We start from the raw sequence: 26,425 nt of genomic DNA, 5'->3' as shown, positions 1-26,425 counted from the left end.
CTGCAAGGAACAATGTTGCACTCTCTACTCACATGGATCTCGGGAATTAAAACATTTTGCAAACATTTTGAAATATATATATATATATATATATATATGTCCGTATATAAAACATATTTTGCAAAACAAATTTCAACGATTGAAATCAGTCGCCGACAGTCTTGGTTTCCATCAGAAAGAGTGCATCCCCGATCATTACCTTTGTTCAACAAAGGGGCTGATCCTGTCACTATGATCACCCATTCAGATGAATTCTCAGACTGTCCCAACCCAAGTTTTGACCCCCACTAAGAATCTCACTGATTGGCAGATCAAAGACAGCCCAATCCAACACCTAGTGCAGTATCATAATTGAGACTAGGGGTCAGGTGTAACTTTCCAGTTTTGCCCACTAATCACCAAGGTCCAAGGCAATACTAGAAATCTGGTCCGATTCATGGTTTCAAATAAACCTACACTGCATGTACCTTGGGTCTCACCCTAGCAGTTGAGGCAGGCCACCCAACACTTGGCGGCACACCAGTGTCAACCTTAGTAGGATAAATCTCCACAGACTTATCCAACGGATGTGAACATTCTAAACTAACACGAGTCTCATAAGTGTCCAGTTTAAAGGTATTACACAGAAACACACCACAATAACATGAATCAACTATGTACTTTATTCATTTACAATAAATGTCATAATGTACATCAATCTGATTGTAGCTAAAGGCAAACACTGTCTAACGGGTAACACTGCCACAGCTTTCCATGTTGCTTCTCACAACCTTGACTCTCCATGGATCATTAATTCTAGAGCGTCAAAACACATGACTAATACTTTCAAACCTACCACCTTCTTTCTGGAAGAGATAAGGTGAGACTAGCTGATGGATCATACACTTCCATAGCTGGTCAAGGAACCCTCTCTCTTCCTCTTGGTCTTACCCTTTCTGATGTTCTTCATGTTCCAAAATTTTCCATTAATTTGTTCTCTGTGACTTTTTTCCTTTCTCATTGTCTGATTTAGGATCTGGCCTCGGGGAGGACGATTGGTAGGGGACGTATGGTTGATGGACTTTATATGCTGGAGAATAAGGTTGGTCTTCATGTTACAAAGTCTATGAGTCAGTCCTGTAAGAGTAAAGTTTATTTATGGCATTGTCGTCCAGAACTATGTAAGTCAATGTTTGTTTCCAATTTCTCTTGTCAAACGTGTCAGTTAAGTAAACATTGTAGAATTCGTTTTTTTCAAAAAAAAAATAGTAAATCTGAATTTTCTTTTCACATTGTTCATTCTGATGTATGGGGCCCTGTTACTTAATCATCTGAGAGTGGCTACAAGTATTTCATTACCCTCATTGATGATTATTCGAGATATACTTGGGTATATCCGATGCGAACCAAGGAGGAAGTACCAAAAATTATCCAAGATTTTCAGCGGATGGTCTTCACTCAATTTCATACTGATCTCCAATTTTTTCATTCAGACAATGCAAAAGAGTTTTTTCATAGTGATCTCACAGAGTTCTTTGCTTCGCGTGGTTCACTTCACCGTAGCTCTTGTGCCCGCACACCACAACAAAATGGTGTGGCTGAACGGAAGAACCGACATCTCCTTGAAGTGGCTCGGGGTTTACTACTTAATATGAATGTCCCCAAACGTTTTTGGCTTGAGGTTGTTCTTTGTTCTACCTACCTCATTAACTGTATGCCCTCTCGTTGGTTAGAGTACAAAGCCCCACATCAGCTTCTCTTTCCTAAGCCCCCCCTTCTTTCTATTCCTCCTCGTGTATTTGGTTATCGGTGCTTTGTCCAAAATCTGTCTCCCATCCGTGGGAAATTGGATTCTCGTGCTATCCCTTGCATATTTCTTGGCTACTCCTTCACTCAAAAGGGGTACCATTGTTTTGATCCTGTTTCTCGGAAATTCTATGTCTCCATGGATGTTTCTTTCTTTGAAGATGAGCCTTTTTTTCTTGTTTCTCCTCAAGGGGGGTGTAGGCATGAGGAGAAACTGGTTCAGCTCCCTTCTCTTCCTGATCCTCCGCCTTTTCGTGTTTTTTCTCGTCGTCGCAAAGGCCAACCAAATTCAAGAGCTGTGGAGAATCCAAAAGCTATACCTCCAGTGCCACCAAAATCCTCGAGGGAGGATCATACTCACTCAGGTAACTTAGCTCCCAATGATGTTCCTGATTCTATTGAAATTGATTCCTCTGCTGCTAATGACCTCGACCTTCCTATTGCTCACAAGAAAAGTGTTAGATTGTGCACCACTAAACATCCCATTTCCAACTTTGTTTCCTATAGAACACTTCACCCTCATTCCGTGCTTTCCTTACCTCTATTGACAATGTCCCTATCCCCAAGAATGTGGCAGAAGCTCTTTCAGTACCTGAATGGACAAATGCCATGAAGGAAGAAATTAATGCCCTTCATAAAAATGGCACGTAGGAATTTGTTGATCTTCCAAAGGGAAAGGATCTAGTTGGATGTAAATGGGTGTTCACTGTCAAGCATGGGGTTGATGGAACGGTGGAGAGGTAAAAGCTCGCTTAGTGGAAAAGGGGTTTACTCAAGTGTATGGAGTTGATTATGCAGAAACTTTTGCCCCTATTGCCAAGATGAACTCCATTAGAGTTCTCTTCTCTCTTGCTGCTAATCTGGATTGGGATCTACATCAGCTTGACATCAAGAATGCTTTCTTGAATGGTGACCTTGAAGAGGAAGTTTATATGATTCAACCCCCTAGTTTTTTTGCTCAAGGCAATGAACAGAAAGTGTGCAAGTTGAAGAAGTCTTTATACGAGTTGAAACTATCACCAAGAGCTTGGTTCAACAGATTTCATGTTGCGGTTCAGCAGAAAGGATACAAGCAATGTCAATCAGATCACACACTGTTTGTGAAAAGGGGAGAAGGTAAAATGGCTGCCTTAATAGTATATGTGGATGACATAATTGTTACTGGTGACTGGAAGGATGAAATTCAAAGGTTGAAGGGTTTCCTTGCCACCCAGTTTGAAGTGAAGCATCTAGGACCTGCCAAATACTTCCTTGGAATTGAAGTTGCTTGATCAATAAATGGTTTATTCATCTCCAAAGGAAATATGCCCTAGATTTGCTTCAAGACACTTGAAAGATGAGGGTAAAACCAGCTGACTCTCCCATTGACCCCAACCATAAATTAAGTGACAGCCAAGGTGAACCTCTTAAAGATGTGAAACAATTTCAGAGGCTTGTAGGGAGATTGTTATATCTCTCTATGACCCATCCAGGCATTGCATATGTTGTTGGTGTCCTCAGTCAATTCATGCATGCACCTAGGTCCACTCATCTCGAAGCAGCAAAGAGAATTCTCCGATATCTAAAGAAGTTTCCTGGTGCTGGCTTGTTATTTCAAAGGCACATGCAATTGAAAGTTGAAGTTTATACAGATGCAGATTAGGTTGGATCTCAAAAGTACAGAAAGTCTACTAGTGGCTACTGCACCTTTATAGGAGGGAACCTTGTTACATGGAGGAGTAAAAAGCAAAACGTGGTGGCTACATCCAATGCTGAAGCTGAATATCGTGCAATGGCCCACAGAGTTGCTGAAGGTATGTGGATAAAGAATCTGTTGAGTGAGTTGGGTTTCCCAGTGGACAGACCTATGACTCTATTTTGTGATAACGAAGCAGCTATAAGCATTGCTGCTAACCCAGTGCTACATGATAGAACAATACACATCGAAGTTGACAAGCATTTTATCAGAGAGAAGGTCATCAAAGGCGAAGTATGTACTCCATATGTCAGCTCTAAGAACTAACTTGCAGACATCTTTACAAAAGGGCTAAACCATTCCAGACATCATGATCTCTGTGACAAGTTGGGCATGATTGATATCTATGCTCCAACTTGAGGGGGAGTGTTGGCAGATGTTGTTGTACACAAGTTTAGTACCGTAGGGGTACTTTTGTAATTTTCTTCATACTTTATGTTGTACGACCAGACTAGTATAAACAATAACTACTGCACACGCCTGTAGTATTCTTTTTGGGGCTTTCAGTCCTCTCGCCTCTCCTCTCTTCCTCTCTCCCTCCTCTCTTCTCTTGCTCAACACACCTTTTTTTTCTTGAGTTGTTCTCCTTAGGGGGAGAGTCTTGGGGAGGAGAACTCACAGTATGTTCCTCTTCCTTTTTCCTTTGTGCCCCCAATTTTACTATCAGCACCTCCATCAGTTCCATTACCTAAGCCACTACGGGCAGCCTCACAGAAACATCAACACCGGCAGACGATGGTTGACTTCCACACATGCTCAACCCGCACCACTCTCCATCAGTCCTTCTAAGGCTCAAGATTCAGCAGATACAGTTCCAGGTATTCCCCTTGAGCCTGAGCCTGTTATTTTTTCTAATGATAATGTTCCTATACCTAACACTATTGTTGCAGCTGATCCCACTGACCTTGACCTTCCCATTGCACTTTGCAAAGGGAAGAGAAAGCGTACAGCCCATTGCATTTCACACCATCTCTGCTACAATGTCTTATCACCTTCCTATCGAGCTTTCCTTTCTTCCCTGGATTCTATGTCTATACCCAAGAATGTTACTGAGGCTCTCTCCAAACCTGAGTGGAAAACAGCCATGCAAGAAGAGATGGAAGCATTGGTTAAAAACCAAACTTGGGAAATAGTTGATCTTCCACCGGACAAGGAGACAATCGGATGTAAATGGGTGTTCACTGTGAAGTACAGGGCCGATGGCAGGATAGAGAGGTACAAGGCAAGGTTGGTTGCAAAAGGGTATACTCAGACCTATGGCATTGATTATCTAGAAACCTTTGCACCGGTGGCTAAGATGAGTTCAGTCCGTATCCTTTTGTCTCTAGCAGCCACCTATTCATGGCCCCTGTTTTAGCTTGATGTTAAAAATGCATTCCTTAATGGTGATTTGCAGGATGAAGTATATAGGGACATTCCAGTAGGTTTTTTTGAAAATGTTGGTAAAGGAAAGGTCTCTAGCAGCCACCTAGGACTTGGTTTGACAAGTTCAGAGGGGCACTTACCCGATTTGGGTATGTGGATGATATAGTGGTTACAAGAAATGATCTAAAGGAGATTGATGCTCTCAAAAAATTATTACAGCAAGAATTTGAGATCAAAGATCTTGGTGAGCTCAAATACTTCTTGGGGATTGAGGTTGCAAGGTTCAAGCATGGGATCTTCATTTCTCAGAGAAAGTATGTACTTGACCTACTACGGGAGACTGGAAAGTTGGGAACCGAACCAACCGACACTTCTATTGATCCAAATCATAGAATTAATGTTGTGGATGGTGAGTTGGTAAAAGATGTGGGGAGATATCAAAGAATGGTGGGCCGACTATTATATTTGTGTATGACACGACTAGATATTTCCTATGCCGTTAGTGTTGTGAGCCAGTACATGCATGCACCTCAAGTTCAGCATTGGGAAGCTATTGAGAGAATACTTGCATACTTGAAGAAGCACCCTGGCAGAGGTATCCTCTTCTCAAACCATGAAAATCTGAAGCTAGAATCCTATACAGGTGCAGACTGGGCAGGTTGTTTAGATGACAGGAGATCTACATCAGGAGTATGCACCTTTGTAGGTGGAAACTTAATCTCATGGAAGAGTGAAAAACAAGTAATTGTGACTAGGTCAAGTGTAGAGGCCGAGTATAGATCCATGGCTCATGGTGTCTCAGAACTACTTTGCATTAATCCCTATTGAGCAAGATTGGGATAAAAGCAGAGGAACCTATGATGCTATACTGTGACAATTAGGCAACAATCAATATTGCCCACAATCCAATTCAGCATGACAAGACAAAACACATTAAAGTTGATAGGCATTTCATAAGAGAAAGGGTAACAACTGGAGAAGTTTGCCTGCCTTATGTCTCTTCAGAGTTGTAGTTGGCTGATATTCCCACTGAAGGGGTTGCAAAGAACAAGCTAGAACATGATCTACGCAAGTTGGGAATGTGTGAGTATTGAAGATTAGTCAGTTTTGTGTTGTTTTAAGAGTAGATGTTTTATGTTAGTTGTTAGATAGGAAGTGGGGACTACAACAGTTATGTGAGTCCAAATTTTATTATTTATTTGAGTCTTTTATATGTTGTTTTATGTTTTGCCACCCTATAAGGGAATAGTAGTCTTTCTACTCCTCTTATATTTTTTAAATAAATATTAAGTGAAGGGGGCGGCTAGATTATTTCTCTCTTTCTTTTCAAGATCTCTTCTTCTCTTCCTTCTCTCTTCAAGAAACTACTTTTTTCTTTCATATTTTTTAGTTCAGCAGATTTCTACTCAGGTCAAATGGTACGGAGTCACTATTAATTTCAAATTTATTTATGAAATATAAATCTAGGAGGCCCATCACTCCCTGTTATATATTTTGATGGGTGGCAACTCCTTCAGCTCAACCATGAAGTGAACAGCCGGATATTTTCCGATGTTCACACCCATCTTCTTTAATGTTCTTCTTCTCTTCTGTTTTTTCTTTTCTTTTATAGAATTCCCCTTTTAACCTGAGCAGTATTCACACATAGACTCTAGATGCACCCCTCGATTTTGCCCATTCTACTCTAATTCTATGGGTGGCATCCTCCTCAATCTATCATTTTTTTTTTTCAAAAAGGTAAGGTAAATTTATTAACTGGAACAGAGCATACAAATAAGCCCCATAAAAGGAGCAAAAAAACTGAGAACAATCTCCCAGCTTTCATTACAATTCAAATACACTTCTGGACCTCAACTGAGCTCCAAATACCCTAGGTTGGAAGCCTTTCACACCTGCAGTCCATGACACTAATTTTCCCACACCACAGGAGATGAGACAGTCTACATCCCTTGCTTTGTTTTGAAACATTCTTATGTTTCTCTCCATCCAGATGGAACTGATCACAGCTGCGGGGATAGTCCACCACACACTTCTAGCCAGCTTAGAGAAACCTTGCAGATTCCAGCTCCATAACAGGTCCAACACCTGTTTTGGCATGACCCAGGAAAGATCTTCATAAGAGAGGAAATGATCCCATAATGCAGCTGATATAGGGCAGTATATAAAAAGATGATTATTATCCTCTTCAGCTTGACCACAAAGCTCACATAGCATGTTCTGAATCAGAATTCCTCCTGGCCAGATTCTGTTTAGATAGGTTTCTATCCAAATCCTACAGCCCAAAGCAGAGCATTCACTTTTGTTAACAGGTGTATTATATATGTACTGTACACAGGCTTAGTACCCGCAGGGGTATTTTCGTAATTCTGTATACATTTTGTTATGTACGGCCAGAACAGTATAAATAGAAAGTTTCACTCGACTGAAGCTAAGTTTTGTTGAGGCTTTAACTCAGTTGCCTCTTATTCTTCTTCCTCATCTCCTTCTTTCTTCTTCTTTTCTCCTTCTTGGTCTCCTGCTCAACATGGTATCAGAGCAGGTTCATCCATGCCTAGAAAACAACTAGCTGAGGTCTCTCTCCTCTGTTGTGAAGGAGTTATAGTACTGATGCTCGAAGACAAGGAAGAGGAAGTTTTTTCTGTGCTGCGGTTAGTCTCCACTGTCGAGTAGGGCTCTGCTACAAGTATGCTGACTGTTCAACTTCCCAGCTCAGAAAAAAGGTAGGCTACATGTATTTTTGCTGGTAACTGGGTTGTTGCGGCTAAGAGGACTGTAGAAATCCATCCCAGATGTTCGAAGGAAGGCTCTGACCTGAAGGGGAGTTCAAGTTCATGACTGAACTGCCTACCACAATCTGACCTGAAGGAAAGTTCGAGTTCATGACTGGTGACTGTGCTGCCTATTGCTAGTACTGAGATTTTTTTTTTCCTCTTCCTGTTTATGGCTTCTTGCACGACTGTTAATGTTCCAGAATCTGAGTAGGGACTGTTCCCCTTCCTCCGATTGTATGTTGCCCTAGTCTGCACTCTAAGGAGCTGTTGATGAACCCTAGAACTTGAGTGACTGTTCGGCTGCCCTGGAAAGTGGATATCAGCCGATTAAGTGTGGTGAATCACCACTCGTATTACTGCTCCTACTGTGACCTTTTTTGGGGCTGAGAAGCTGTATCAAAGTTGTGAACTGTAGGTCTTCCAGACCTGGTTACACTACATGTGCAGTTCGTATAGTGTTCTGTGGACTCCTACACAGTGTAGGTGATAAACCCCAGTACTGCAGTTGTAGTGTTTGTGCTTGGTTCTCTGTGGGGCCGAAAATCAGCAAGTGTCCTGTTGTGGACTGTTGCAGCTCTGTAAGACAGTGCTTTGGTTTTGTGTATTTCTGAACTATGAATCATAAGTAGTGAAGATTCAGCTACATCTGGAATCTCCACAATGCTGAATGGAATGAGTGGGAACAATGATCTATCCTTCCCTATGGCTGTTGTTCCTCTTGATGGGTTAAACTATCTAGAGTGGTCAAGGGGGATCAAACTATACATAACTGCAAGGGGAAAAGTTGGCTACATAAATGGAAGAATCAAAGAACCACCTTCTGAAAATGCAGAACATGATAAATGGGATCAGGAGAATAGTATGGTTATGTCATGGCTTTTGATCTCCATGCAACCGCAAATAAGGAAGAACTTCATGTGGGCTGAAACTACAAATGAGATATGGGATCAAGCAAAGTCTACCTATTCTGAACTTCGACACTATGCCAAAATTTATCAACTACAAGCAGCTTCATCTACTTATAAACAGGGGGAGAGGAGTTTATCAGTTTATTACTCTGATCTGACAACTGTTTGGAAGGAGCTGGACCATTACCAGAACATTGAGTGGAAGTGTGAGGAATATGCAAAATTGTATAAGAAAGTTGTCTCACAACAAAGAGTGTTTGCCTTTTTACATGGTCTCAATCCTATCTATAAACCCATCAGAGTACAAATTCTAAGTTCTAAGGATCTTCCTTCAATTCAGGAGGTCTATGCTCTTGTCCAGTCTGAAGAGAGCAGAAGGATCTTGATGAACAGCACCGGAGGGGATGCAATTGTGTTGGCGGCAAAGGGGGGTCCCTCTACTAGTGGTGGACCTTCTTTCAAGAGAGGGGATCTCCAGAAGAAAGCATAAGATAAGGAAAAATTGTGGTGCACTAATTGTCAGAAGCCCTAGCACACCAAAGATACTTGTTGGGATCTCTATGGGAAACCGAAGTGGGCTCAGGATTTACCTAAGAAGCAAGGATCATAGGGTATTAGAAAACCCGGGCAGCAAGGTACCAAGAAACCCCACATGGCCAATATGGTTACTCGGGAGAATCAGCCCTCCACCTCCACTGTGACTCAACCACCACATGGCCAACATAACTACTCTAGATCCGACCCAAGAGAGGATATTGTCAACTCCTTCCGTGACCATTTGGAGCTTTATGGTAGAACAATTCGCCAGATGGATGATCCTCCCACCACCTCCTTTGCATCCACATCAGGTAATCCTGCCATAGCTTTCCACGTTGCTTCTCACGACCACGACTCTCCATGGATCATTGATTCTGGAGCATCAAAGCACATGACTGGTATGTCCTCTTTCTTCCAAACTTATCACCCCCTTTCCGGAAGAGATAAAGTGAAACTAGCGGATGGATCATACTCTCCCATAGCTGGTCAAGGAACTCTCTCTCTTCCCCTTGGCCTTACTCTTTCTAATGTTCTTCAAGTTCCAAAATTTCCTATGTATTTGTTTTCAGTCAGTAGTGTTACAAATTCCTTAAACTGTTCCGTGACTTTTTTCCCTTCCTATTGTGTGATTCAGGATCTGGTCTCGGGGAGGACAATTGATAGAGGTCGTATGGTTGATGGACTCTATATGCTGGAGAATACGGCTGGCCTTCTTGTTACAGAGTCTATGAGTCAGTTCAAAAAGAGTAAAATGTATTTATGGCATTGTCATTTGGGTCACTTGTCTTTTGAGTCGTTGAAAGTTGTTTTCCCAGAAATGTGTAAGTCCGTGTCTGTTTCCAATTTTTCTTGTCAAACGTGTCAATTAAGCAAGCATTGTAGAACTCAATTTCCTCAAAGAAATAGTAAATCTGAGTTTCCTTTTCACATTGTGCATTCAGATGTGTGGGGCCCTGTTACTTTACCTTCTGAGAGTGGCTACAAATACTTTATTACCTTCATTGACGATTATTCCAAATACACGTGGGTATATCCAATGCGAACCCGTGAGGAAGTACCAAAAATTATCCAAGATTTTCAGCAGATGGTCTTCACCCAATTTCAAACTGAAATTCAAATATTTCAATCAGACAATGCAAAAGAGTTTTTTCATAGTGACCTCATGGAGTTCTTTGCTTCACATGGCGCTCTTCACCGAGCTCTTGTGCCCACACGCCACAACAAAATGGTGTGGCTGAACGGAAGAACCATCACCTTCTTGAAGTGGCACGGGGTTTAATATTCCACATGAATGTTCCCAAAAACGGAAGAACCGTTTTTGGCTTGAGGCCGTCCTTTGTTCTACATACCTCATTAACTGAATGCCCTCTCGTTGGTTAGAGTACAAAACTCCACATCAACTTCTCTTTCCTAAGGCCCCTCTTCTTTCTATTCCTCCCCGTGTTTTTGGTTGTCGGTGTTTTGTCCAAAACCTTTCCCCCACCCGGGGAAAATTGGACTCTCGTGCTATCCCATGTATATTTCTTGGCTACTCATTCTCTCAGAAAGGGTATCGTTGCTTTGATCCTGTTTCACGGAAATTCTATATCTCCATGGATGTTACCTTCTTTGAGGATGAGCCCTTATTACCTGTTTCTACTCAGAGGGAGTGTAGGTATGAGGAGAAACTAGTTCAACTTCCTCCTCTTCCTACTCCTTCTCCTTCTCCCCTTCCTCCTTCTGATCCTCCACCTTTCCATGTTTTTTCTCGTCGTCGTAAAGGCCAATCAGGTTCAAGAGCTGAGGAGAATCCAGAAGCCGTACCTCAAATGCCATCAGATTCCTTGGGGGAAGATCATACTCACTCAGGTAACTTGACTCCCAACCTCCCTGTTGCTAATGATCTTGACCTTCCCATTGCCCACAGGAAAGGTGTTAGGTTGTGCACCACCAAACACCCCATTTCCAACTTTGTTTCCTATGAGAACATCTCACCTTCATTTCGTGCTTTTCTTACCTCCATTGACAGTATCCCTATTCCCAAGAATGTGGCAAAAGCTCTCTCAGTACCAGAATGGATGAAGGCCATGAAGAAAGAAATTGATGCTCTTCATAAGAATGGCACATTAGAACTTGTTGATCTCCCTAAGGGAAAGGATCCAGTTGGATGTAAATGGGTGTTCACTGTTAAGCTTGGAGCATATGGAACCGTGGAGAGGTATAAAGCTCGTTTAGTAGCAAAGGGTTTCACTTAAGTATATGGGGTTGATTATGCAAAAACCTTTGCACCTGTTGCCAAAATGAACTCTATTAGAGTCCTCTTCTCTCTTGCTGCAAAACTGAATTGGGATCTACATCAGCTCGACATCAAGAATACCTTCTTGAATGGTGACCTTGAAGAGGAGGTTTATATGGCTCAACCCCCCGATTTTTTGGCTCAAGGAAGTGAACAAAGGTGTGCAAATTGAAGAAGTCTTTATATGGGCTGAAGCAATCACCAAGGGCTTGGTTCAGCAGATTTCATATTGCAGTTCAGAAGAGGGGATATAAGCAATGTCAATCAGATCACACACTGTTTGTAAAAAGAGTAGAAGGTAAAATGGCTGCCCTAATAGCATACGTGGATGACATAATTGTTACTGGTGACTGGAAGAATGAAATTCAAAGTTCGAAGGGCTTCCTTGCCACTCAGTTCGAGGTGAAAGATCTAGGTCCCGCCAAATACTTCCTTGGGATTGAGGTTGCCCGATCAAAAAGGGGTATCTTCATCTCTCAAAGGAAATATGTCCTAGATTTGCTTAAGGACACTGGAAAGTTTGGGGTTAAACCAGCTGTCTCTCCCATTGATCCCAACCATAAGTTAAGTGGCAGTCAAGGTGAACCACTTAAGGATGTGAAGCAATTTCAGAGGCTTGTAGGGAGATTGGTGTACCTCTCTATGACTCGTCCAGACATAGCATATGTTGTTGGTGTCCTCAGTCAGTTCATGCATGCACCTAGGTCCACCCACCTTGAAGCAGCAAAGAGAGTACTACAGTATCTTAAGAAGTTCCTGGGTGCTAGTTTATTATTCCAGAAACATGGACACTTGAGGGTTGAAATTTACATAGATGCAGATTGGGATGGATCTCAAAGTGATAGAAGGTCTACTAGTGGTTACTGCACCTTTGTAGGAGGTAACCTGGTTACTTGGAGGAGTAAGAAGCAAACTGTGGTAGCTAGATCCAGTGCTGAAGCCGAGTACCGTGCAATGGCACACGGAGTAGCCGAAGGTATGTGGATAAAGAATCTATTGGGAAAGTTGGGTTTTCCAGTTGGTAAACCCATGACTCTACTCTGTGACAACAAGGCAGCTATCGGTATTGCTGCCAACCCGGTACTACATGATAGAACAAAGCACATTGAAGTTGACAAGCTTTTTATCAAAGAGAAAAATCATCACAGGCGAAGTATGCACTCCATACATCAGCTCTGAAGACCAACTTGCAGACTTATTTACAAAAGAGCTAAACTATTCCAGACATCAAGGTCTCTGTGAAAAGTTGGGCATGATTGATATCTATGCCCCAACTTGAGGGGGAGTGTTAACAGGTGTATTATATGTACTGTACGCAGGCATAGTACCCGCAGGGGTATTTTCGTAATTCTGTATACATTTTGTTATGTACAGCCAAAACAGTATAAATAGAAAGCTTCACTCGACTGAAGCTAAGTTTTGTTGAGGCTTTAACTCAGTTGCCTCTTATTCTTCTTCCTCTTCTCCTTCTTTCTTCTTCTTTTCTTCTTCTTCTTGGTCTCTTGCTCAACAATTTTGAATGGAGATCCACTTTCCTGAGACCTCTAGAGCTCTTAAAGAAGTCAGCCAATTCTCCATTTACTAGAACTGCAAATTTGGGAGAAGAAACATATACTTTAATCCAGTTTCTCCATTTCTGTCCAAAGTTCATCTTCTCCAAAACAAGATCCAAGCATTTCCAGTTGACATGGTCGTAAGACTTCTCCAAATCCAATTTGCAAACCAGTCTTGATTTACCTTCCATTTTCCTTGAGTCTATCAACTCATTTGCCACCAGTACGCTGTCTAGCATTTGTCTACCCAGCACAAATGCAAACTGATTTTTTCAATCACAGTACTCAGAACTGTTTTCAATATTTCTGCTAGGACCTTTGCCAGAACTTTATAAAAGCTATTCAGCAAACTGATAGGTCCAAAACCTTTGATGTTAGTGGCCCCTTCCACTTTAGGAATTAAGGAAATGAAAGTGGAATTTCGACTTCTTTCCAGGGCTGCAGTTTGGTCGAAATCTTGAAACACTTTCATCAAATCATCTTTCACCACCTCCCAGCATTTCTTATAAAAGAGACTAGTAAGACCATCCGGCCCTGGGGATTTATCAACTTCCATATTCTTAATCACTTGCCATATTTCAACCTCTGAGAAGGGGCCTTCCAAGTCTCTATGCTGGGACTCAGAAATCCTCCTAAAAGCAAGATCAACCGGGAATGGCATTCTAGCCCAACTTTCCTTAAACAAAACTGAGAAATATTTGTTGGCAACATTTTTCATCTCAGCCCCATTCTCTCCCACCTGGTCCTCAAATTCCAATCTCTCGAGCTGATTGAATCTATTTCTTGCACTTGCCATCTTATGGAAAAAACTAGAATTCCTGTCCCCTTCTTTGAGCCATTTAACCTTGGCCCTTTGCCTCCACTTTAATTCATCCTTAAAAGCCAGATTGTCAATGGTCAATTGTTCTTCCAATCTACTCTTCCTTTCTTCCAACCTCCAAGATTTCAGGGTCTCCTTAACTGATTTGATCTTTTTTGCAAATTTGAAAGGGCTCGTACCTTCTAGCTAGAGATCATTCCATTTAGAACTCAAAAGGGGAACCAACTCTTCCTCTTCAAACCACACATTTTCCATCTTGAAAGGGGCTTTTTAGGACCTTGTTTACCACACACCAACTGAATAGGAGTATGATCCGAAACTGCTCTTGGGAGGGCCACTCGTTTTGAGAGGTTAAAAGCATTCTCCCATCCCGGAGATATAAGAAACCTATCTAACTTAACCAACGCCAGGGACTCTTGGTTATGTGGATGATATCATCATTACAGGAAGTTGGAGCTCAGAGATACAAAAATTGAAACAATTCCTTGCATCTAAATTTGAAGTGAAAGATCTAGGTCCCCTGAAGTATTTCCTTGGAATTGAAGTTGCCCGCTCAGAAAAGGGTATCTTTATCTCTCAAAGGAAATACACCATTGATCTATTACAGAATACAGGCAAATTAGATGCAAGGCCGGCAGATACTCCCATGGATGTTGACCACAAGTTAGGTGACTGTGTTGGTGAACCTCTGAAAGATGTGAAACAATTCTGAAGGTTAGTGAGAAAGCTGATTTATTTGTCCATGACCCGTTGGGGTCCTAAGCCAGTTAATGCACTCTCCTAAGAAACCACACATGGATGCAGCAGAGAGAGTTCTTAGATACTTGAAGAAATATCCCAGAACAGGTCTACTATTCAGTAAACACAATCACCTAAAGGTGAAAGTCTTTACAGATGTTGATTGGGCAGGAGCTATGGATGACAGAAAGTCCACAAGTGGGTATTGCACATTTGTGGGAGGAAATCTAGTAACTCGAAAGAGCAAGAAACAAAGTGTGGTAGCAAGGTCAAGCGCTGAAGCTGAATATAGAGCTATGGCACATGGGGTGGCTGAAGTCCTTTGGCTAAAGAATCTTCTAGGAGAGCTTGGAGTTGTTGTTCATAGTCCTATGTCTCTTTACTGTGACAACAAGGCTGCAATAAACATCGCCAGCAACCCTGTCCTACATGAGAGGACCAAGCACATTGAGGTGGACAAACACTTCATAAGGGAAAAATTGGAAAAAAGGGAAATTTGCATCCCTTATGTCAACTCCAAGGAACAACTTGCTGATGTCCTCACAAAGGGGCTTCCATACTCACGGCACAATGAGTTATGTGACAAGCTGGGCATGATAGACATATTCAACCCAACTTGAGGGGGAGTGTTGTAAGGTTTATTTAATTGTTACTCTATAGTTGCTGTTAGTAGGCTGACTTCTTAAGATACTATTAGTTAGTTACTTGTCCTTTTTTTTCTTATTAGTTTGGTTCTAGGGTGTGCCGCCAGGAGCATACTTGTAATTTCTATTCTTTTTTATTAAGTTAATATAAATAGAGAACTGGCGGCAGCCAGCAGGATCTTTTTGCCCTCTCAATCGTATCTCCCTTTTCATCTCTTTCTCTCTCTCTCTCTCGTCTCCCACTCTCCATGAATGATTACATCAACCATCCCCATTTTTTAATCCCTTAGAACTCTTCTCAAGCCCAAATCCCAAGAATTATTAACAAACACCGATGAGATCACTTTTCTTTTGTTTTCTTAATCTTATATTTCCTAATCCTAGGCCACCATTATCCCTCCTCCTAGAAACCACCTCCCACTTCACTAGGTGATCCTTCTTAGTGTCCCCTAGTTCCCACAAGAAGTACCTCATTATCTTTCTAGCCAATTTGTTACTTTCACTGGTACTCTAAAGGTAGAAAAGGAATAGATTGGCAACCTTACAGGTTAGCCAAGGTTGACTTAATTAAGGTTATCCTACCCCCTAAAGAGATGTAATTCCTTTTCCAAGTTGCTAACCCTTAGAAAAGCTTTCAATCACAAGGTACCAAAAGCTATCAACCATTGGGTTCCCTCCTAGTGATAGCCCCAAATATTGTAATGGCCAATCCCCCACTTCACACCCCAATAATCTAGCTAGGGAATCCACCTCCTCTCCCCCTAAATTAACTCCTGCAACACAGCTTTTGCCCCAGTTCACTTTAAGATTGGACTTCTTTTCAAACTGTAGCACTAGTCTCTTTAAGTTCAGCAACTCCCCTTCCTTCCCTTTAAAAAACAAAATGATATCATTTGGAAATTGTAATTGAGTTGTATACGGTGCAAAGTGTTGAGAAATCAAGAAACCAACATGTTCAGAAAATCAATGTGGCACAAATGTGAATGCTAAGGTGGATGAGTGGAAAAACTAGAAAGGATCAAAAATGAAACCATCCACAAAAACCTAACAATAAGTGGTAAAATGAGAGAGAGTAGACTAAGATGGTTTGATCACATGCATAGAAGACCACCAACAGCTCCAATTAGAAGAAGTGATTTGTTACAAATGGAAGGGGATAGAAGAGCTAGGGGTAGACCAAAAAGGACTGGGTAGAAGTAGAAAGGAATGAGTTAAGCACTAATAATTTAACAATGGCTATGGCTTTAAATAGAATGGATTGGTGAAATAGGATTTATGTAGCCAACCCCATATAGTTGGGATAAAGCACGGGTGATATGATGATAATGATGATGGTGTATGATATAAAAAAAAGCTTCAAGAAGTACAATGAAAAAAAAAAATCAAAAAGGACTAAAACGTTCATTATATTTTACTTATGAAAAAGAATTTGAAATGTTATATTAAATACATAAAAAAGTACAGTAATGTTTGAAATATTATATATTTATTGTTTTATATCATACAAGGCTCAAAGTATTCGTACACCCCGATACAGCAGAAGGGGCGCATCAGTACTTTGTACTACACGCATATCATTTTTTTTGTTTTTGTTTCAAAAATAGGGATGGATAGGTTTAAGCATCATTTAACATTTAAAACAGATAATTTTGTGATTAGTCTTAAAAAAGGCATATCGACAGGTTGGAATTACGATATGATACACCTGATACAGGGTGTATCGTGTTGATACTTTGAACCTTGATATAATATGTATTTAATATTTTGCATTTAAAAACATAAGCCCAAAACGTGGTCCAACCCAGGCTTATATTTCAGGCATGGGGTCCAGATTGGGCCAGGCACAAGCACAATTAAGATCTGTAGGAGAATTTGAGGGCTTGAACCCATAGGAGAATTTGAGGGCTAACAATTAAGATCAATGGGAGAATTTGAGGGCTTACACAATTAAGATCCATAGGAGAATTTGAGAGCTTGAACCCCAACTGTCAAATGACCTTGAAGATAAGAGATAATAAGATGTATTTTCTGTACAAAATAAAGATACCCCTATGAGACTTGGCCACCTCAATTTCAAGGAAATACTTCAATAGACCTAGATCTTTGACTTCAAATTGGATGATTAGAAATTTCTTTAGCTGCTTAATTTCAGACTAATTACTTTTGATGACAATATCATCCACGTACACAATTAAGGCTACAATGTTGTCTTGCTTTCTCTTCACATAGAGTTTATGATCAGCCTTGCAGCACCTATACCCCACCAGCTAAACCACTTTGTTAAATCTATTGAACCACTCTGGGAGATTGCTTCAGGCCACACAAGGTAACATTCCTCTTCACTACCATGAAGCTGAAAACTTAGTGGCCACATCATGTATAGCTCTTAATCTGCCAAGATTCATGCTCTTATTTTTCTTCATTAAAAGAAAGGTTAGAGTTTTAAATATCACTCCTTGCTTCTTAAATTATTGATCTTGATTCTAGTTCTTGAACTTTATTTCATGGATTCATTTTCTTGATTCTACTTCTTGAGTCTTGACCTACCACTCTATAAGCTAAATGTCACAGTCAAATTTCTATTGCCCAAAATAAATCCCTAATAAGATAAAGCTCAAAAATATTCAGAGGTGGCTATTTCACTAATCTTGGAATGAATGGATAGATATAGCCTTCAAAAAGACAAGTATAAATCCTAATGTCCAGATCCAAATGATAGAAGGGAAGCACATAAGTTTTTGTCGAGTATTTACCTCTAGTAGATCATCAGCCTGGTTGGCTATATCATTTAGATTTGCCCCTGGAAGATGAACTTTTGTGCCATTCTCACTTTTAAAAACACCACCACCTGCAGCCACTCGACGCAATAACTCATGCCGGCTTTCTTTCTGAGGAGTTCTACAAAGTAGACCAATCACTTGTACCTAAAATCCAAAATCCATAACAATAACAGTTGATGTTTAAGTATATGATCATAAGTTCCAACTTCCCTTGGACCAAAAATATTATTAGTTCTTAAGAGTGAAACCAAACAGACTCACATGTGGAGGACATTTTTTTGTAAGATGGGATAACACTGTCTGCTTGATAACATCCAAAAGAGACTTGCGCTGGATGGAAACAAATAAAAATGAATAAAGAAACAACAATGTTTGTACTGGATTTATATTTTGATTAACAGAAAAAAGAAAACAACTAGGACTGGAAACCAGAAATCTCTGCGGTCCTTTAGAGTAACAATGTGACCCAAGTAAAAGACCAAGATGTGATGCATAACCTTTTATTATCAGTTTTTACATTATACTTAATGTCATAATACAACAAATGAAGACATTGACATGGATATTCTCATGTCTAGTATAAAATTACCCATGACCTTCTTCAAAAATATTATAATTTATTTCTCCACCCACTCTTCTTGCCTGCTTGCAATAATCATTGATCGCAATTTAATGGACAATACAAGCCAAATAGGAAGAATAAATTCAATGATTTAATTTGTCCCTGTTGATCTCTCTAAAGACTCAAAACGCATCTAGAATTTTAATTTTATGCAGTAAATGCAGAAGGGAATCTCTTCAAGAATTCATTAGCAATCTCGGTACTATTGGCATTACAGGACATGCAAATCCACAAATAAAGTTTGAAGTCGAATTTGGTCCTCCCAAAGATGCTATCAAATGAATTCAGATACAATATCATTATTGTTGTTCCAGTAAGCAGCTAGAAATAAAATCAACATAACAAGAATAAAAAAGTTTAATAGTCAAAACAAAGGGTTAAATTTGTACTTGATCATCTTCATCCTTTTCAGCAAGTTGGATCATGTAATCAAGAGCCATCATAAACCCACTCTCCATCTCATCAACTCTCTTCCCAATGACTCCTTGTGCAGCTAACTCCACGGCCATCTCCTCTGATGCCTCATCCATGTTCATATCCTCCAACTGCATGACATATATTAAACAATTACATGATAATCATGGCATGCTTACATGAGTACTAGTCCATTTCTTCAAATCCAAAACTATCTTACTCACAAAAGTCAATAGAACAGAAATCAAGACTATTATCAAATGAACTTTAAGTAACAACACATGAATGGACTCATTTCAAATTCTGTGTAAAATGATATGAAATTTATTTAGTTTTGACATCGTTTCAGCATTCTTTTCTTGAAGAAACCTTGAAGATTTTCATGAAAACAAAATGAGAACTTAAATTTTACATTGCTGTGCATCACTACATGTAGGTCTAGATTCAAGAAATGGATTTTTTTTATCAGTAGAAATGGAAGGTTAGTCCAACATAAACATTTAAACCTCCCAAAATTGAAAAATTCACATACATGTATCATTACATATAATTTTTTTCAAGTTACCCAATCAAAAGAACTCAAAATTGGGAATCTTAAGTATTTCTAAAACACAGAAATGTCTTCAACAGAATTACATTGTTGCACTCATATAGGCCGCATAAATATAATCTTTAACTAAAATGAAATATTACACGGCTACAGTCTTAAGCATTAAGAAGTCCTTCCCTCCTTTTGGCTTTGTTTTTTCCGTTGGTTTATCTGTTTATATAGGCCTTATATCAAGATATCCAGACAATGCTCGAAAATGGACGTAGAAAAGAAACTGTATGAACTGAATAAAACTTATTACCCAGAAAAGAAAGGAATTAAACTTACCAATTTGACCATTTCCTCTAGCACAGAAGCGACCTGTTCGCCTCCTTTAAGGAGGGCCTCGTAGTCTGAAGGGTCCCATTTCTGGTCTCCTTGTTCACGTGCTCTAGTTTTCAAGGAAACATCCTCATCTGGGTAGCCTCCACCAACTTCATAGCTTGCGCAGAGAGCCGTCCAGGTTGTCTGCTTCTTGGGTTGTCGAAAGGGAGAGGAGAGAAGAGCCTTTCTGCAAAAAGAGGAGGAAGAGACTGAAGAGAGAAGATGAAAAGAAGGGATATCCTGCTTCGTAGAAGAAACTAAGCAAGAACGGGAAGGGAAGAGGACTAGCCTCTCCAACATTCTTTCGTCTCCTTTCAAATTTATTTTTCTGGGTATTTGAGTTCTTCAGTTCTTCCCTGTTCGGCGTTGGCCTTTGAAGAAGAAGAAGAAGAACACTTAAAAAGCTGCTGGATATTCTGATTTGTGAGTTGTGATGGCGTCTTTCATAGATGGGCGGTGGAGTCTGTCCTGCTCAGGGGAACACCGGTTGATTTGTAGAGTAGCATCCATGACCATGGATTGGATTAGACTTTAGAGAAGCTTGTTCACGGAAAATGGCCCACAACGCGAGGTGAACAGACAATGACAAAATGCAGATTTGCGATCGGATGGATAAAAAAATCGGGAATCAAACTCTCCACACCACATGGTTAAAAACCATCCGCTCTACCGGCTAAACTAAGATGGAACACGATTAAAACGTATAATTTATCTATAATAATCCGTATACGTTGATTTCAAAAAATGTAATCCAAATGTATCACGTATGGCCGCAATCAAGTAGAAAAAAATCGCCGTCTGTGGGAATCGAATCAAACTCATGGTTATGCATTAAAATGTATATATTATGTTCTGTAACATGGACCAACTTACGCTATCTTCAAGATGAGGGTACGTTGATAGGGCGACCAAAAAAACAAACAAATTGAATCTAAAAATCGGTTAATCGAATCGGTCGGTTTGATTTCAGTTAAATGTTTTTAAAAAATCGAACGTATCAATTCGGTTTTGGTTAACCGATATAAATATAAAAAACTGATAGTTAATTAAATCGATCGGTATATATAAATTATACAGAAAAACATGTATACCGATCGATTCGATTAGCTATCAATTTTTTATATTGGTTAACCAAAACCAAACTGGTACCTTCGATTTTTTTAAAACATTGAACTGAAACCAAACCGATCCATTCAATTAACCAAGTTTTAGATTCGATTTCTTTGTTTTTTTGTTCACCCTATTAACGTACCCTCATCTTGAAGATAGCATAAGTTGGTCCATGTTACAGAACATAATATATACATTTTTATACATAACTATGAGCCGTCTTAACTCAACCGGTAGAGAGCATGGCTTTTAACCATGTGGTCATGGGTTCAATTCCCATAGACGGCAATTTTTTTCTACATATTATTTATTATTTAAAATATAATATTTTATATATATTTATAAATTTTTATTATATACTTATATATATTTTTATAATAAATATTATAAAAACTGAAAAATCGGCGAACCGAACCAACTAGTTTCAATTCGGTTCCGATTACCAGTTTTCCAAAAAATGGTACTACCGGTTCGATTCACAAAAATGGTCTACGGTTCAGTTACCTAAACTGTGAGCACCCCTAACGCTTAGGACTAAAAAGAATGAAGTAAACCAAATGCCTTTTAATCAATCTACAAGTGGGAATCTGTGCAATGCATGGGATTTGTTAAAACAAAAGCTAAATAATATAAACACATAAAAGTATACAATTATTTTATTTTTTCTTACTTTTTAAAAAATTAATAATTATTTATATTTTTGGGTTCGACTATGATATGGGAAAGATATGATATCTGAAAATTTTTTTACCAATTAATTGGTATCATAAATGTGGTAGCCAATCAAGTGTTATTTATCAAAATTCATGAGTGGATTTTGATTAGTCAAAACTCTTCTGATACCATATCTTTCCCGCATTATAGATTTCCGCTTATATTTTATATACTATTTTTAATAATTTTTTTACAATAAAACAATAACTATAATTGATTTTAGCAAGGGTTGTTCATCAAACTGATGAAACTGACCAATCCAACCAACTCAACTCAAGTTGGTCGGTTTTCTAGTATTTCCAATTGGCTTTGGTTCAACAATTCCCCAACCTAACCAGGTTAGATAAATTTTGCTTTGGCCATTTGTAAATTGGCCAAAATCAAACAACCAACCGTATATATATATATTATTTTAATATATCTATTTAATATGAGAAATTAGGAAAATTCCCACATTTTTAACCAACCAACCACTATGACTTTAAAATTTTAAATTTATTTTTTTTAATTTAAAACTTTTAAATTAGGAGAGAAACAAGAATTAGAGAAAATTTAGGATATAAATAGGAATTATAGATAATTTAGTATATAAATAATTAAATAGGATTAGAGATAATTTAGAGAAAGTGAGGGATAGTGGGGGAGGTAGTTTGGGAGATATTTTAGGAGAGGATATTATTTAGGTTATTGGGAACATGAGAGAGAGAGAGAGAGAGAGCAAGAGATTTTAGGTAACTTTTTATGGGGAAAGAAAGCATCTCATTGGTTGTTTAAAAAGTGACATGAAATTAAAAAATAAAAAATTCAAAAAAAGGAGAAAATTTCTAGAGCATTGTGTTTTAGTGTGAGCGCTTGCTCACTTGCCCCTTGTCATTGGGATTGGTGCCTTTTATATAGGCCTTGCTCATGTACCACCCCCAAGATCTCCGGGAGGTCGTGTCTAACTGATCTGAGATTCTTGGAAGTAACCGCCATGCATGTTGACCACCCTCCAGATCGTTTAACATGTGGGCCAACTTCCAAGGGTCGTGGGAGTGTTTGGATATGCATGCCGAATTCGTCGGCGAGCACATCTTGCAAGTCGCCAGGTTAGTGCCTGTGCCAGGCCGCCAGGTCACGCCCGTGCCAGGCTGCCACGTCGGCCTGGGCCAGGCCACCAGGTCGGTGCCTATGCCAGGCCACCAGGCCATGCCTATTCTAGGCTGCCAGTTCGTGCCAAGGCCAGGCCGCCAGGTTGCGCCTGTGCTAGGTCACACCTGTGTCAGGCTGCGCCTGTGGCAGGCCGCACCTAGGTCACCAGGTGGGACACCATCAACTTGGCTAAGGCAAGTTGTTGCCAAAATGGTTCCGGGTGTCACCTAGTTGGTCTGAGGTGCCATGTGTCACAATATCATTGGAGGGCCAAATCCGCCCTCATCATTTGCCCCCCCCTCCCGAGCCAAAAGTAACTCGGTGAAGGGAGTAGATTTCTCCTTTTGGCCTAGAATGAATAATTCGATGAGCTCGTAAGCATCGATTCAATTCCTTAGGCTTTGGGAGAGACTCGCAGTCCGCTACTTGATTTTGCCCATGCTAAAGAGGCGACTGGGTCTTATATGGTGAGGAGGTCTTCGCAAGTTCGGTATTTTGGCCCTTAGGCTATAGGAGCGACTCGTAGTCCACTCTTCTTGATCTTGCCCATGCCGAAGAGGCGACTAGGTCTTATGTGGTATTTTAGCCCTTAGGCTTTGGGAGCGACTCGTAGTCCACTCTCCTTGATCTTTGATTTTGCCCATGCTGAAGAGGCGACTAGGCCTTATGGGAGTCGAAATCTTTTATCAGCTTGCCAATTTGCACCTGGGCCAAGTCGCCTGTCCCAAGTCGCGCCTGGGCTACGCCTGCGCTGCATCAGCCTCGTTAGTGACGTTGGTTACTCACTCCTACAAGAAGCTACTAGGAGCTTGACCTACAGGGGCAACACTACTAACTTTAGGTCACCAGCTTGCACGAGAGCCTTGGAAGGCTCAACCGACAGGGGCGTCCATGCAGTCTGTTAGCCGCCTACTCCCGCAGAAGCCAAGAAGAACTCATCTTGGTAGAGGGTACCTCGCGAAGAGGACTGATAAAGCTTTATCATAATTGAAATAAAGTTGATAGAGCTACTTAGTCTGCTGGTCATCAACTTCCTGCATAGTCTTTGAGTTCATAAAAAATGGAAACTAGAAAGTGAGAGGTTTTAGTTGAACTTAGCTTTCTGGAAGAAGAGGACTTTGCCTTTCGGAGGATGAGAACTTAGCTTTTTGTAATGTTTCCCACAAACGGCGCCAATTGATGAATCAATTTTTGGTTATGTATCATTCTTTTGGCTAAGTACCTCGTCATTTGGTCTGCTTCCAAGAGGCCGATGAATCAGGCCAAAGTGGAGAACTTTGGCTACCGAGCTGAGTCACGCTGGGCAGGCTAGGTGGCAAGCTGACTATAGTGTCGAGCTGCTTGTGAGGTGCCGAGCTGACCAGGTGGCAAGTTGCCTAGGTGCCTAGTTGCATGTGAGGTGCTGGGCAGACCAGGTGTCGAGCTGCCTGGTGGCAAGCTAGATTGATGAGCTTCGTTGCTCCTTGGTGACCTGCAAGGAACCAAATGTCAGATGACCCGGGGTGGCTAACCTGATGAGGTCACTCCGATGCTTTAGTCTGTACTCTCATAGTAGACTACGAGCTAAAAATCACAAAGTCTGAGAGCTAGAACTTGCTTACTTGCTTGCTTGCTCACTTGCCCCTTGTCATTGGAGTTGGTGCCTTTATATAGGCCTTGCTCATGTACCGCCCCCCGAGATCTCTGGGAGGTTGTGTCTAACTGGTATGAGATTCTTGGAGGTAACCGCCATCCATGTTGACCACCCTCCAGATCGTTCGCCATGTGGGCCAACTTCCAAGGGTCGTGGGAGTGTTTGGATATGCATGCCGAATTCGTCGACGAGCACGTCTTGCAAGTCGCCAGGTCGGCGCATGTGCCAGACTGCCAGGTCGGTGCTTGTGCTAGGCTGCCAGGTCGGTGCCTATGCCAGGCCACCAGGTCGTGCTTGTGCTAGGCTGCCAACTCGTGCCTAGGCCGCCAGGTGGGACACCCTCAACTTGGATAAGGCAAGTTGTTGCCAAAGTGGTTCTGGGTGTCACCTAGTTGTTCCGAGGTGCCATGTGCCACAATATAATTGGAGGGCCAAATCCGCCCTCATTAGTATATATCTTTAAAAAAATAACAAATTTAATACACTTTAAGTTAAGATTATATTTTTATAAATTATTAATTGATGTTTTAATTTGCATTTGAAAATTTAATAGTTAGTTGATTTTTTTAATATTAAAGAATTTAAATAGTAAAAAATAATAATTGATCTAATAATTACTATACAATATGTGCATGAGTTTAGTGTCTTGGAACTCTTGATTGATGCACTATAAATTAAAAAAATTATATGACATCTATGTATCTTGATATATTAATTGTAATATATTTCTTCGTATAGACCATTGAAATATACATTTTATATGTATTTGCATACTATTTGTGACTATTTTGGTATTAATGTGTGTGAAATTTGTATGTAGTTCCCTAGCGTATCCATGTGTTTCCATATTTTTTTCATTTGTATCAATACATTTCCAAAGTGTATATATATTCCTATCTGTATTTGAATTGTTTGATACAATACCTGATATCGACACTATAATCCTTGTTTGATGCCTTATCAAATGCTCAATTTGCTTGGACTAATAAAATTTGACCATCAACTTCCTTGTGAAGATGATTAAAGGCTACCCTTACATCAAGGAAGTGGAAATATAGTCACATGCTAGATCTCACTTTAAAACCCCCAAGATCGATTATTAAAACTTATGCAATACCTTTCCAATAATCTAGAGCAAACGAACCTATAAAAGAGAAATTCTAAGTCCTATAACCTTAGATTCTCTAGTTAGGTCGCATCATCATCTCTAAAACATCCAAATTAATCCTAACACCAACCCACACCCAAAAATTTGCCAAATCCACCATTAAACTTGCTTGATATCAATCTAATGTTCTTAATCAATATATACATGATGTAGCGCAATCCGATCACTCCTAGCTAGCGCTCGCGTGGCTCCTGAGAGGTGCCTGAGACGAGAGGAAAGAGGAAGAACTCCCAGGGGGTTTCCCGGCGGGAACACTTCGATGCTTAAGTTAGTATTGTGTGCAAGAAGCGAAAGGAGAACGAAGGCTAAGAGTGAAAGGTTACGCAGGTGATTCGAAGATACCTTGTTCCTTGAGAATAAGCCCTTATAACTAAATCACGTTGCTTCAGGCCCTCTGACTTCTGACCGGGCAGGTGTAACTGCCACTGCCAGTCTGCCACAGCCATTACAGGCAAAGCTGAGGTGGCACGCGCGGGGCCGTCGCTGTAGGGTACGCATCTGTCAGGTACGGGACACCTTTCTAAAGGTAACAGGCGCGGCAAGAGGGACAAGCCTGCTGTCCACAGATTTGTCGGGTACAGTGGTCGAGCAGGAAGCCCTCCAGTGGTATACCGAACTACCCTCCCGCGAATTACCTTGAGTCGGGCTGTCCTTTGAGTGACAGGTCTCATATAGCCGGTTATGCCGAGCAAGTTGCCCCGAGGTGTCTGTGCCTTGGGGTGTCCTAAGAAGGATCGGTGCGTTCTTGCCTGGGAGTGGCTCGAGGTCCATTGGGAGGAGCTCGAGTCTTAAAAGGGGTCGGGGTGCCC

The 26,425-nt window shown here is 40.5% G+C and overlaps 1 protein-coding gene and 1 non-coding gene across 5 annotated transcripts in view; one reads left to right on the top strand and one right to left on the bottom strand.

Moving 5' to 3' along the window:
• LOC148874453 (protein PEP-RELATED DEVELOPMENT ARRESTED 1, chloroplastic) overlaps positions 1–20,481 on the bottom strand; it is a 67,310-nt gene extending 46,829 nt beyond the window's left edge. For 2 of the 4 annotated variants that reach the window (XR_016102811.1, XM_088956546.1), the window contains exons 1-4: positions 19,825–20,469; positions 18,923–19,078; positions 18,173–18,241; positions 17,885–18,055 (exon numbers count right to left, since the gene is read on the bottom strand). Coding sequence is in view for 3 of the 4 variants with exons in the window: in XM_088956546.1 (XP_088812672.1) it covers positions 17,885–18,055; positions 18,173–18,241; positions 18,923–19,078; positions 19,825–20,160 (732 nt within the window). In the remaining variant the exon portion in view is untranslated. Of the gene's footprint in view, positions 1–17,884; positions 18,056–18,172; positions 18,242–18,922; positions 19,079–19,824 lie in introns of all 4 variants that reach the window. The other 2 variants (XM_088956539.1, XM_088956530.1) reach the window with 2 other exon arrangements.
• Positions 20,482–21,185: 704 nt separating this feature from the next.
• On the top strand, positions 21,186–21,258 carry TRNAK-UUU (transfer RNA lysine (anticodon UUU)). The gene has a single exon. It is a non-coding gene; the product is annotated as a tRNA-Lys (tRNA).
• The last annotated feature ends 5,167 nt before the right edge of the window (positions 21,259–26,425 follow it).

Source organism: Nelumbo lutea, chromosome 1, assembly GCF_056320005.1.
Source record: "Nelumbo lutea isolate HS-2025 chromosome 1, American lotus-T2T, whole genome shotgun sequence".
NCBI classification, from domain to species: domain Eukaryota; kingdom Viridiplantae; phylum Streptophyta; class Magnoliopsida; order Proteales; family Nelumbonaceae; genus Nelumbo; species Nelumbo lutea.
Note: the sequence above shows the minus strand (reverse complement) of the source record. Positions and strands in the feature narration are given on the sequence as shown.